Here is a 14,493-nt window from a genome sequence, read left to right as displayed (position 1 = left end):
GCCTGACAATTATAGAAAATTAAAATGCTCCAGGAAGTTTGGCAATTTATTTTGAAGGTGAAAAGTCTTTCAAAAACTAAGTTGCAGCATATAATCACCTTCAAATTACATAATATCTGCCATGGGCCCAGTAGTGGATTCCACTGTACAAGTTTTTCCAGTGTCAATAAAAACTATTTAACCATAGTTATTATTCCACGGTGATGTTATTTCATTTTACTCTTTAATGGTATTAGTTCTTTAAAAGTTTTAAATTTATATTTAAAAGTCTATGATTGGGACATGGATTAATGTTCCTTTTCATGCTTATAGAGACACTAGCGAACAGACTCACATAGACCCCGAGTATCATTACAACCCAACAAAACAGGCTTTCTGGTCTGGGGACCAATGCAACTCAAATCGTTTGCCTGTGTTGGTGATTTGCTGTCCTGCAACAAGAGCCACTTGTAGAATGCCAGGTTCTGAGAGTGTCACAGGATCACTGCAATTGCTAAGACACGGGCCCAGCGAGGATGCCACAGCTCTCCTTACAATACCTGGTTCGGAGGAAAACACTGGGCAGGCACGGGCTTATGGGACACAGGGACAGGGCACCCAGGCTCGTTCTGTGGCAGCAGGGTAAACATTTTATTAAAAGTGTATTTTAGAAAATAAGCACCAAGAGGTAGCCAAGACTGTCTGGTTTGAAGCATTTACAAAAATAAGGACATTAAAATGTGTACCACATCTACTATACACCGTCCGAAAGTAAAGAATTCTGTAGTCCTTCATGGGGCCGCTGTCAGAACTCTAACACACACAGAAAACTACCACGGCCACTTCGCTATGCCATATTTTGTTAGAATTTGCTGCAGTCCCTTAAGCAGTTGCAACCTAAATGATACGGCAAAGGGTAAGTGGGAGTCATAAAATAAAACCCAAAAGAAACGTGTTCAATGCTTGCCTGTAGTTACCAACAAATTATTTATCCTTCCTGTAATCAAAATGCTACCTTAGTCATTTTCCAGTAAATTTCAGGGCTGAAGGAATTTGAATAGGGAAAAAAATCTACACCAACATATAAAAAACGTATCATATCTTCTTGTCACTCTTCTTTCTGCAGACTTGGAGAAGGACAATGTTTCCAGTTGAGTTAGCTCCTGTCCTAGCAGGTTTTACAAGGTTGAGAGACACGCAGCTGTGGCAAGGCAATGCCAGCTCTGACTGCATCCTTTCATCTGTCGTAAGATTTCATCTCATTCTAAGAATACTGAGTGGCTTCCCATATCGAAGAACCAACTTCAAATAGCAATTCTCCTGGCTCTTGTACATGACAAAATATAATAGAATTTGTGTTCAGTTCAACTGTCAAGTTCTTTACTGACATCTGGAAAATCGACCCAGATTTATAAAGAAAGTCAATGGTACAGGCCAGGTTTCAGGATTTCAAGTGGCTGTGCAAGGACAGTGAACTTACTCTTATCAACCCAAATGTGCATGATGTCGCAAACTGGTGTTTCTTGTCTGGAGGCTATTCACCAACATTCAAACTGCCCCACCAATAATAAAATCACACTTCATGAGCAGAGACGTCTGAATGAAAAGACCTTGGAAACCTCAAAGGACACGAAGCCATATTTAAAGTGGGAGGACAGCGACCTCAACAAGCACTGGTGAAGCTGAAGGCAAGGGGCTGTGATGAAGACCACTAGGCCTGAAGGAGGGCCAGGGGTCCCGCACAACCCACGGAAGGGCCTCGGTTTGCAAAGTTCTACCCAAATCAACGAACCACACTCGTAGCCAACGGCTAAACAGCACCATGAAGTTTCCAATAGATCCAAGCATGTTACAAGTGGTGTTTGCAATCAAGTCTGATCCGCATTTTTTAAAAAGGCACCCAAAAGCAACAAATCAAGGTTAACGTGTCACTTGTCCCAAAGCAAGTCACCGAAGAGTCTAGCCGGACCTCTGACTTCTGGAGGGCCTGTGCGGGAGGTGCTGCTGTTGGCAACCAGGGCGGCCCCTGCCTCATTCCACCTGGCACTGGGCCTGAAGAGCCCTCCCAGCACTGGCACCAGGGTGGGCTGCGCGAGGCATGGCTGCGTACTGTCCCCTTATCCCCCACCGCCCCAGTCCCACTTACTGTTGCTGGACTTGAGGTCCCGGTGTAAGATGGGCACCACGGCCTCCTCGTGCAGGTAGAGCATGCCGCGCGCGATCTGCACCGCCCAGTTGACCAGCACGTGCGGAGGGATGCGGCGCGCGCGGCGCGGGCCGGGGGCGCGCGGATCCGGGGCGGTGTTGGCGGCGGCCAGTGCGCGGTTGAGCGCTCCTCCGCGGGCGAATTCGAGCACCAGGCAGAGGTGGGGCTGCCGCAGGCACACACCACGCAGCTCGATGATGTTGGGGTGCCGCAGCATGGCGAAGAGCCGTGCCTCCCGCCGCACGCTCTCGGCTGCCGCCGCCGCGTCCTGCTCCGGGTCCCGCCGGGCCGCCTTCACCGCCACCTCCTGGCCCTGCCAGGTGGCGCGGTATACCTGCCCGAAGCCGCCGGCGCCGATGAGTTCCTTGAGTTCCAGCCGCTCGAAGTCGACGTGCACGGGAGAGCCGGGCCGCGGTGGCGAGCGGGCGGGCGGCGGTGCTGGTAGAGCGGTCGGGCTGCACGGCGCCACGTAGTTGGCGGGGAAGATGCCCAGGCGCCGCTGCACCTGGCCGGCCCACCAGCCCTCGTCGCCGGACACGGCGGCGTCCTGGGACAGCACTTCCACCAGCTGGCCGCGCCGCAGGCTCAGCTCGTCCTCGCCGCGCGCCTCGTAGTCGTACAGCGCGGCCCACAGCCCCGCGCCCGCCGAGGCCGAGCCACAGGAGGAGGCGGACGACGACGACGCCGAGCCGGCAGGGGCCCCTGGGGCCGGGGATACCGGCCTGTCGGCCGCGCCCTCAGAGCTCGGTAAGGCCATCGAGGACGGCCGTGAGGGTGCGGGCGGAGCGCTGGGCGGCGGGCTCAGCCTCCGGTGCGGCCGCGGGCGCGCATCGTCCGGCGGTGTCGCCGCCGCGCCCGGGGAAGGCAGGGAGGAGGGATCGGGGCTCAGGTACGGCGAGGGATCGCGGGCCCACGATCCGGAGACCCGGGCCTCAGCTACCGTTCCTCCTCGGCGGCTTCTGCTGCTGCAGCGGTCCCCGCGCCCGCGGGGACTGTAGCACCATGGTGGCGCGCTGGGCCTGCGGCGGGCCTGCAGCTCGCTCAGCCTGGCTGCCTCCTGGGACCGCCCCTGCAGGACCCGCCCCCCGCTCCTCCCAGACCCGCCCGCTGCACCGAGCCCGTCACGCCCCCTCCGGGCCCGCCCACAGCCCCGGGCCCACCACGCCCCCTCGGGGCTCCGGAACCTCCCCTGCTGCTGGCGATCCGGACTCACGTGGGCCGCGCCCACTTGGCCCAGGAGGCGGAGCCAGACGGCTGCCGCGAAACCTTTGCGGGAAAGTTTAAATTAAGCCAACGGTGAGGCTCCAGGAGTCCACTCTTCCCCAAAAAGCAGTGACGGCGCCCGAAGACGATCCGCGGACGGAGGTCGTGACAGGAGGGTGGGTTGCAGTTTCGGAGAGTCACTGCGCATCCCAGTGCTGGCTGCCTACCAAAGTCGAGCGCGATCCCAGGCCAGTGTGCCCGGCCGCGGGCATCTGAATCCACCGCGCAGCAAGAACGGACTGGATTACAGATCACCACAGGGTGATCCTTGGATCTATATAGCCCAGAGGCACGTTATTCGTGTCAGGTAACCCCGCGTCTGTCTATACTGTTTATGCAAATAAGAACCAACTACCTGCCCTCTGGGAAACCACGGGTGAATTTAGAAGGCATGGCCGTTCGCCATTGGCCACGACCTGCTGCTAGAGCCTTGGCCTTACCTGCTTCCAGGAAAGGCAAATAGAACAGTCTGTGCACAGAAACCCAGGTCCTCGCGGGCATGCTGACTGCTCACTGGCAGGTGTTCACTTGGCCCCGTCTCACAGGCACTTCCTCCTCTCCGCCTGTTCTCCTTCATTCTGCCCCATGGACAGTTTCTTCCGCAATCATGACAGGCCGCCGTCAGCCCCGCACATGTGGATGTCCTCGTTCTGTGATGGAATGTTGGAAGAAACCCCCGTAGGTGTGGGTCCATCTGATTTTCGTTATGTATTGCGTACTAACTCTGTGCATGACACCTTGCTAAGGACCTGGGGTTACAAAGCCCTACTCAGCTCTAAAGAATAAGAGAGAATAAAGTTCCAGGACAGAGAAATAAGCCGAGAGTCCTGGGCTCAAGGCAAAGGGACAATTTATTATGCCTGTGGTCGCTGAGGAATGCTGCGTGTGTCACTGGCGCTGAGTGTGACTGGGGCTCAGAAGAGGAGAAGGGTGTCCTGGGCAGTGCAAACAAAGACAGGCGACTCCAAACAAACTGTGGCCCAGGGAACTGCTGGAGGTGGAGAGGTTCCTGCAACAGGGGAGGAGGCTGGGAAGGTAGAAGCGATCCCAACTGTAAAAATTCTAAAGAGGTGAGTGTCCTCAAGTGGGCCAGAGTTTCTGGAAGAGTAGGTCCTTTACTACCATTACCATCAAATCACATAAAGAGAAATGTACTGTCTTTTCAGTTTCTTTCAGTCCTTTCAATTATACCATTTACTGGCTGTGTGACCTTCAACAAGTTACTTCACTTCTCTGTGGCTCAGTTTCCTCGTCTGTAAAATGGGAATAATAATAAACAGTAGGGACCTCGTAGGGCAGTTGGGGAGACTAAATGAGTTAATAGACGCGAAGGCTTAGGAAGGTGCTTCGCCCATAGTAAGTTCTCAATAAATATTAGATCTTCTTAATACCTCTTTCAATAAAGAGAGCAAGCAGGTATCTGGTCAGTCTCTTTGGCAAACATAGTTTCTCATTGTTTTGTTTTTCTAGTATTCACACTTGCGGTTGCCTTCTGTTTATGATGAGTAATATGGGTTTTCCATTCACAGCAATGAAAATAAGATTCTTATGCAAATAAGTGAAAAATGAGTCAACTTAAAAGAACTGAAGAGGTACAGCTGGCATGTGGATATGGCAAAAATCCAGAAGACGGCCCTAGAGCGACTGAAGTGTGGACACCATGGCTCCGTGGTGGGAGCCTCCGTGTCTTGGAACAGAGCGGGGGTGGGATTGGACTTCAGCGGCGTGAATGTGCGATGAGCCAACGCGGACACAGCAGGTTTGCTGGGGCAGGTGAGAAACGGGAAAGCCGGCGAGAGACTACTGTGAACGTAAAAGGGGGGGATTTCAGAGGGCGACAACCCGTGGTAACGGGACGGGGACACTCAGAGACAAGCGCCAGGAACCCCATGCAGGGAAGAATCGGGAGGACTCGGTCACCAGTTACAGGGCCCCTGCCCCGCAGCCAAACTCAAGGGTCCCGGTAAGTGCCAGAATTTGGAATGTGGAGGATGTTAGTCATATGGCACAGGTATGGCTATTAACACTCCCATGTGCGTGTGGGGCGGTGCTCATACCCGAACCCATTAATATTTCTGCCCCCAAATATAAAAATCTTCTCACCAAGCAGGACCAATAAAGACCACAAACTGCCTCATGTCTTTCAAGTTAGGTTTTGTTTTGTGGCCAGTTGAGTTTGATGACACCTTAAAAAATTGGCTGTGGTTTTCACAGCCTGTTTTTTGATTTTAGAATTGTGAATAGGGTTTCTCATTTAAGCAGCTAGGTGGATGCTAGTGATGTTCAATGGCCTAGGGACCAGTTTTAGGGAGACTTTTTTTTTTTTTTTGAAATGTTGAACTTGGAATTTGGGGTGGCTTAGAGCAACTAGTTAGTCAGTCAGAATGCCGGAAAGTCAGGCCCTTGGGAAGGTGGGTGGGGATGTAAGGAACTGAGTTTTGGAAGCAGCTCTCTAAGCCAATGGCACTCGCTGAACAGGACTGGGGTGGGCCATGAAGGGAGCGGGGGCACCCAGTGTGTGCCTTTGAGTTCGAAGGCCTGTGGACAGCTGGGTGACGGTGTCATCCACCCTGGCAGACTCTTCGTGCCCTGCCAGGACCCAGCCTCTCCGGCTGCAGACAGATCAGCCTGCAGAGCCTTCCACCTCGGCCAACCTTGAGCCCTCGCTTGACTCCTCGGCCTGGTATCAGGAGGACTACCCAGGGGCTATAAGTGCCCACACCAAGATGCAGACTCATCGGGTGGACCCGCCTTGTGCCTCAAGCAGTGTGAGTCCCTTTGCCCCACTTGGGAGCTCTGAGCAGGAAACTGTCCCAGCAGGGAGCCTGTCTGCGCAGGATTATCCTAAAATTCATCATTTGTGACTCTTAACCCCCCAGACCGCACTCTCGGGGAGGTAGGGCGAGTGCTGCGCGGTACTCAGAGCTGCATTCTGGGGCCGTGCCCGCTGTGCAGCCCAGCACGGTGCAGCGCCAGACTATCCAAGTGCAGACAGAAGTTCAGTGGAAAGTATATTTAAATAGAAGTTGATAATAATAAGAACCAGGGGAGAAAAATTAAAAAGAAGCCGACAAAGAGGATAACAGGATAGTTCAGGAAAACAGGGAATAACTATAGGGAATTGCTCTCCTGAAAACAAACAGGAGATGGGTTTGTCCACATTGGCCATGGAAGGAGGACCCACCATTAAGAACCACCTTCTCTTTGGGAATCTCTCTCTAGTTCGTCCCCGCTGCCCTCATAGCTTCACTCAGCAGTTCTTAAAGCGTGGGCTGTGGGCCCCAAGGGATCCCTGAGGCTGTTTCTGGGTGTTCACAAGGTCAAAACTACTTTCGTGCACCCCTGTGTTCATTGCAGCGTTATTCACGGGGACCAAGACATGGAGACAACGAAAATGTCCTTTGATAGAGAGCTGGACGAAGAAGATGTGGTGGATATACACCAGGAGGAACCCCCTCCCCCCAAAAAACTCCAGAATTTGTTTATAAAAATTGTGTATTTATTCTTACATGTTTACATTTCAGTCACTTTCAAAGCATTCTTCATTTGATGCAATACACCTATCAAGACATTTTTTCCGCTGCTCAAAAGAGTTTGTGAACTTGTCAATTTTGATGCCTTTTAGTGCTTCTGCCATCTTTTGTTTCACATCTTCCACATCAGCAAAATATTTCCCTTTGAGGACATTTTTCATCTGGGGAAACAAACAAACAAAAAGTCGCTTGGGGTGAGATTGGCTGAATGGGGAGGGGCACGGGGGTCAGGCCATTTTTGGTCAAAAACTGCTGAACACTCAGGGCGGTGTAGGCAGGTGCGCTCATAAATCACTCATCATGAAACGGGCAAATGCATTAGAAGAGTCTTCCAAAAAATTCACTGAAGCCCGATGCAGCCTCTCACCAGCTGATATACTGGTACTGATGGGTTTCTAGAACACTCACCTAGCAGAGGAAGCCTGTACTACAAGAGGCCCGCCCTCCAGAAGATAATTCTGATATTTTTGTGTCCTCTAAAAAAACCCAGTAGAATACTACTCAGCCATAAGAAAAGACAAAATATTGCCATTTGCGACAACATGGATGGAACTTGAGAATACTATGCTAAGAGAAATTAAGTTAATCAGAAAAAGGTAAGAACCGTATGATTTTACTTAAATGTGGGATATAAAATTGAAACTCCTGGACACAGACAATCGTGCGGTGGTTACCAGAGGGAAGGAGGCGGAGGAGACCTAATATATAGTGACAAAAGATGGTTTGACTTTGGGTGGTGGGCACACAATGCAATATACAGATCATGTATCATAGAAATGCACACTTGAAACCTGTATGATCTTATGAACCAATGTCACCCCAACAAATTTTTTAAAAAACTATTTTCATGATTATACTAAAATGTAATGTGTTTTTTTTTTTCACTCTGTTGACATGTGCACTAGTGCAAAAGCAGCGATCGGTTAGTATAGCAAATAAAGGCAGTGGTACCAAGTTGTACAAGTAATTAATACTCAATGTCATGGACTTGCAGTAAGAGAAAAAATTGCTAGGTTCATTCTGAAATGTCCCTGACAAAGCAGTAAAAATTACAAATTATATTAAATCTTGACTTGAGTACAGGCCTTTAATATTTTATATGACAAAGCAGGAAATATGCATAAAACAATGGCATTACGTACCCCAGGATGATGACTGTTTTAAGCAAAAGCACTTGAGTGATTCTTTGAGCTGGACACCAGCCTGGTACCCTTTTTTCATGGAACACCATTTTTACTTGAAAGAATGACTGATGGACAAATTACAGTTGTTCAGATTTGAATATTTGGAAGACATATTCTTGAAAATGAACAGTCACACTGTTATCTCATGGCAAAGCCACAGGTGATGGTTTGTTACCAGCGATAACATTTGAGCTTCTAAGCAAAACTCGGGATTTTGGAAAACTTATAGCTGCTTTTATGAGCTCAACAACTTCCCAAACATTTCAAGACGTTTTCAGATAAGGGTGGTAGTGACATTAACAAATATGATTTCTTGATACTGTGTAATGGCCAACATTTTAAAGATCAGTAAGCTCAGTTGAACCAATATTTTCCAAAGATAAATATCTTTTTGATGTCACAAAATCGCAATGGAAAAGACCATTCAAGGTGACAGAGAATTAGTTCACTGATAATGGTTTCAGCTCCTACATCGCAACTAGTCTTTAAAAGACCATCACTTGCTGAGTTTTGGAATAGTATCAAAGGATATCCACTATTCCTTAAAAAGGTGATTAAAAATAGTTCTGCTTTAGAGAACATTAGTGGTGTCCAGGAGTTAGGGAGGTGGAAAGAGGGATTGGAAGGTAGCTACAGTTACAAAAGGATAGCACAGGGACCTGTGTGCTAGAACCGTCCTGAGTCTTGACTGGGGTGCTGGTCACACGAATGTGTACATGTGATACACACACACACACACACACACACACACACACACAAACGAAGCCTGTAAGACAGTGAAACCTAATCAGTTTGCTGGATTCTATCGATGTTGATTTTCTGACTATGATACTGTACAATAGTTTTTTTTAAATAACTGCATATGTATCTACAGTTATCTCCAAATTAAAAGTTAAAAAATACTTTTACCTTTTCCAACCATCCATCTGTACAAGGCTGGAAGTTCTCCATATATTTCAACCAATATAGTATTTTGCAACAAGCTGAGTGCAGAAGCATGTAAGAGAATGCAGCTGTCTTCTCTACAGCAAGATAGAAAAGAGAGCTACAAAAATAGGAAACATTGCCAGTCGAATTGTCGGTATGTTTAGAATTGTTCTAGGTTAAAAGTAGTGTTAGAAAGAGGAAAGTCTGTTCTGCTGAAGCTTCTATTCAATGGGGCACAGACTCTTTGCTCAACACCCCGTCGTACTGCGGACCAGTTCAGACAAAGCTGAGGCATTTAAGCAAGATATCGGTAAAAGCAACTAGCCCACAAAATGGAATTAAACCCTCACATTTAACTAGAAAACTGGGCTTTTTCTCACAGGCTTCCACTTAGGAATGAGGAAGCTAAATAAGAGGGCAATATGGACGTTCCTTCACCTGCTTTTGACTTCCGGTTTCCTGTCTGAAGGAACTTTATAGCCAATAGCAGAAAAGATCATCCCATTTGTGGACAGGCTAACCCACCCACCGAGGCACCATGACCCCAGAGAAGAAGGAGAGGGCAAAATTACCCGGAACTGGTGTAGAGAAGCGCTTCCAGCTTCAGGAGTGCAGAGAGGGGCGCAGTCTACAGCGAGGAAGTGGAGACAGCGAACTTAGAGCTTCTCTGGACACCGAGGAACTTACAGAGTCTCGGCTAACAGACACAAGGAAACGGTCGTATGGGACGGGGACGTATTTTGTAGCCTGCAGGGAACCGTTGAGAGATAATGAGATCAGTGAGAAGAGAGGTTGGATGTACCACGATCAACTGTCCCAGGTCCCCGGAAACAGGCCCTTCTGTGCTAAAAGGCCAGGATGGCTGGTGACCCTCACTGTGAGCTAGTGGCAGATGAGTGGAAACTTGAGTGGGGACTCTCAGGGCTGCTGGGGGTGGAGAAGTAGAGAGTCAGGGCGGGATCCTGAGAGGAGGAGGAAGAAGGAACACGGATGACGGCGTGCATGGCCCTCTGAGATGGCACAGCTATAGCAGAGGATGTGTTCCCGGGAAGAGCAGAGAAAGGAAGAGCCACTAGGAAGGACTTTAAAGATGGGTCACGGTGTCTGGACAGGGAAGAGATGAGCGGCCCGGGGCAGGCGGGAAGGAGGGATAAGGAAAGATGTTCCCTCAAGACGTGTGTGTGAATCGTTTAAACAACGGAAAAATCTTTGGGATACAAAGCGTTTCCCAGAATTTTTAGTTATTTTTCTCAAACCCTGGAGAGGCGAGAAGGAGGGATGAGGAAAAATATTCCCTCAAGAACTGTGTGCAGGTTCTTTAAAAAATGGAAAAAGTTTGCAGATAAAAAGTGTTTTCCCGAATTTCAGTTATTTTTCTCAGACCTTAGTACTTCTAGATGTAAAACACAGAATACGAGGACCATTATTGGCAGGTCAGCGGAATTGCTAATCTGCTCATACCAGGTTCTGTAAGACTTCAAGACAAGACGCATTTTGATTGACATCTTGGAATGTTGGCAATGCCAGCTGTTAGTACTTACCTTGGATAGCATTTGTGTGTGCGTTTGTGGCATCTTATGATGCGGTATAATTTGGTATAACCCATCACCGACCGAGAGGGACGGTGGCACCGTGACACGGATCGGCAGCAAGTCTGCAGACAGTCCTGGGTCGCCTTCTGACTCTGCCACACTGTTTACACGACACTGAACCTTGCTTCTACGTTGCTGGTCCCGCAGAGTGGTAGACCAGTAGTATGTGCCCCATGGGGTTGTTTCAAAGATTTATTGAGCTAGCATTTAAAGAATAGCACTAAATGAGTGCGAATAAATACTAACTCCTGTTATTTTAGTGGTAGTTACTGTTCCTGGAGGACCCATCAGAATAGAAATGTATTCAACAGAAAGCATGTTTATCTTTTTGGGGGGGGCTTACATTTGGTCTATTTATCTTTATCAAAGATGGTTTCATTTGTCAACCAAAATTAAAAATTTCCCAGAGTGGTCAGAATTAAAGGTTGGCATGGTAATTTCCAAGGCGCTGGGTCATATCATGTCTCAAAAAAAAAAAAGCTTTTTGCATGACCAAATTGTACATGCATGTGATGAATTGTAACTTTATTCTGTATTGTTGTTTATTCGTGAACCATGCTGTAATAAAACCAAGTAATAATATCAATAGGTAGTTTGTAATAGAGGTAGGACAGAATATACAGAAAGAAATGGCTCATTGTTCGACACCAATTGTTCTGAGTGCCAGGCAATAATCTAGTACTTCAAATATAAAGATGAAGAAAACAATGTTCTCTGTCATCATGGTGCTTATTTTTTAGCAGCAGTAGATGGCAAATGAAATACATAAGTTACACAATATATTAGAATTTGATAACTGCTGTAGAAAAACAGTAATGAGAGCAAGCCATGATCTATCAGGAATGTGGGTCAAGGGAGTGAACAGGGTCATGTTGGGGTGTCACTAGGGTGAACAAGGTGGCCTCATTGAGAAGATAAGATTTGAACAAAAATTTGGAGGCGATGAAGGAATTGGACAAGCAATCATTTGAAGAAAGATTAAGTGAATAAATACAAAGGAATTAGAAAATAGGTTGACTTTCCTCTTCTCAGGAAAGCCCAGTTTATTCCTTCAATGAAGGTGGTGTGGGTAATAGTAGAAGTGCTTTTTGAATGTGTTGAGATTGCAAATTAGCATTTTCTAAATCTGGTTCTCTGGCTTCCTGTTCTTAAGTTACTAGATGTGTGTTCAATGAAGAATAATAACAATAATGATACAGCAACAATAAGTTAACACTTATTGGCCTGTATTGCATGTGTGGAAGCTTTGAATTTGGCCTGTGTGTCAGGTTACTGTTCATTCTCAACGTTTCAGCCAGCTTTCAGCTGGAGACAGAGTAATGGTGATTGTTAGAATTTCTGTAACTTTAATCAGTAGACAAGACTGGAGTCTTGCCTGTCCATGCTTAAAGCTACAGATAACAGTCTGGGCTGCTCAGACAGACAATGAGCCTCTTCACTGAATAGCACAACAATGTAAAAACCCAACTGCCTTCAGAAAGCCAAGGTCTTGCTGGAACCCTTGAAGTCATTCCCCCTGAAGTAAAGCTGCAACGCTCCTGACCTTGCCCCTAGATAGGGTGGTTGTTCTTCCACTTCGAGTTGCCATTTTTGTACACTTGTCCTATCAAAATGAGTTTTATTTTATTTATAACTTACTGAACTCTTTTCAGGTATAATGACTAATTCTTCATAATATGCTAGAAATATTAAATGTAGGACACAGGACAAAGACTGTTTAAAAAATAGTGCAAGTCGTCCTCTGGAGATTGTAGTGAATAAACTAGCTATGTTTGCTTTTTATTAACTTCCAGCAGCTTTCTAGTTACATTACACAACATACAGAAAATTCATGTTCTTGACCAGAATGTCCAATTCTTGGACTCACGAGTCACAGTGGATTTAACTTACTGTTATACATGCTGTTTTATCTTCACTCCATGAAATGGATCATTTCCTGCATTTCAGCTCTATGTGCGGGGTGTAACCTTCCTAAACTAGACTTGGACACACAAGAAAAGTCAAACTTATTCCATTGACCTTTTTTGTAACCTTGTGCTCTTGTTTCAACTCTCCGATTTTTTAGTCCATCTATAAAATTATAAGAATATTAACATTTCCCCTGAAGAATATGATGATGAAATAATAAAGTTAAGCACCTCTTTTGAAATTCTTAGAAGAGAAACACTAAATAATTGCAAGCTTTTTTTTCCCCCCCCTAATCACTGCTTCAAATGAAGTCTGGTTCAGCACCGATCTATGCTACTCAGGTTTCTGTCATGGAATGATCTCTTTTTCTCAGTCTTTTACAATCTCTGCTGAAATTTCTTCAGGACCTTAAATTAAGCCAACTGACCTTTTGTACCCAGACGTGGACCCTACTGATTACAGCCGCTCGGCTTCGCCTGCCTCAACGTTAGTTTTATCTGGGTAGGAAGTTCCAGGGCCCACCCCGCAGCATTTGTGCCGTGCTGTGGCCTTCCTGGCTTCAGGGGTGTCACTGTTACCTTACAGGGTTGTTTTTGTTGTCCCGAGGAGCCAAGGAGCATGAAGTACTTCAAGAACTGAAATGTGCTCTTTACATGTAAAGTCCTTCTCCCAGGAGCTACTGCATCACAGGATTCTGCAAAGTCTCCCTAATCTTTCCTCAAGTCACTTGATCAAGTTGAGGGTTCAGTGAGTGGAATCTTCCAGTAAGGATCTCTTTCAGGAGTATTTTCTTATCTGATAATGATTTTGACAAACTGGTTTTCTATAATAACAGTAAGAATACCTCTAAAAAAAAAACCAAACAAATCTCAGCCAGACTCTTAAATAGTTAAACAGTTAGAAAAATATTGATGAGTTACAGTATTATTCAACAGGCTGTATCTGAGACCCAGCTTACACTTATACTGGATATTAAGTATCCTTAGTATTAACTTTGATCCTGGAAACCCTATTTTTCCTACTTAAATGGACTCTAAATCTACTTTTTAAGTGAAATTAATATTCTTTCAGCAATTTCTTTTATTCTCTCAATTAGTTGCTGCCATCTTTTAATGTTTTCTGAGTTTCGAATCCAGAAGGAACCTGAAAAATCCCCTGTGTGTGTTCTAATTATTTTCTGCAAAGATTTTTTTTAAAATAAACTAAAATTTATACTTTTAACTAGTGTATACAAAGGATAGTTTGAAAAAATACATTTCTTCCTCCATCCCCAGCCCCCCATTTCCTGGCCTAAGAGTTTAATTTGTATCCCTCCAGAGCGAGATTCATACGGATATATGTTTATTTATGCCTTAATGTATTGGGGGGATCATTTCATAGCCAAACACTTAAAGCTGCCTCATTCTCTTCAAATGCTATGCTGGATCCACAGCACATGGTACTGTAATTAGGATCTATAGCTCAATCCTCGGCTTTGGTTCATTTCCAGGATTCTGACGTGATTGATTTCAGTTGCTTTGCCGGTATTTTCATTGCCTTTGCAGGAGGGTGAGTTGACCAAGGTCCTTACTCTGTGATTGCAAGTGTCGATTGCCCTGGGATCTGTCTTGGGGTAAATTTTTGTTTCTTATCTTGGGGGTGGGGGTTGGGGGGACTCTTTTCATGTTTAAGTGAGCCCTTCTTTTATTTCTGGAAATTTCTTTAATTATAACTCAGAATATAGCTTGGGTGTCATTATTTCTAATCTGTTCTCCAGGAACACTAATCTGTGTAGAAGGTTTAGGAAAAAAAAAATGTTTTTAAATCAATAATAACAGTCGTCCACAGCACACACACACAGTGCATGCTGACCTCTGTGGTTCATGAGCAGCGCTGAGCCCTCTGGAGCACTGCACTCAGCT

The 14,493-nt window shown here is 46.4% G+C and overlaps 1 protein-coding gene across 2 annotated transcripts in view; it reads right to left on the bottom strand.

Moving 5' to 3' along the window:
* Window positions 1-2,942, bottom strand: part of MAP3K21 (mitogen-activated protein kinase kinase kinase 21) — a 45,287-nt gene extending 42,345 nt beyond the window's left edge. For both annotated transcript variants that reach the window (XM_054576755.1, XM_054576754.1), the window contains exon 1: window positions 2,126-2,942. In XM_054576755.1, coding sequence (XP_054432730.1) covers window positions 2,126-2,942 — 817 coding nt within the window. The remainder of the gene's footprint in view (window positions 1-2,125) is intronic.
* Between the last annotated feature and the right edge of the window lie 11,551 nt (window positions 2,943-14,493).

The sequence above is a fragment of the Pteronotus mesoamericanus genome, unplaced genomic scaffold (assembly GCF_021234165.1).
Source record: "Pteronotus mesoamericanus isolate MK-2021 breed Mesoamerican mustached bat unplaced genomic scaffold, CSHL_Meso_final contig_347, whole genome shotgun sequence".
In the NCBI taxonomy this organism is placed as follows: Eukaryota; Metazoa; Chordata; class Mammalia; order Chiroptera; family Mormoopidae; genus Pteronotus; species Pteronotus mesoamericanus.
The sequence above is the reverse complement of the archived record's forward strand: the minus strand, read 5'-3'. Positions and strand labels throughout refer to the sequence as shown.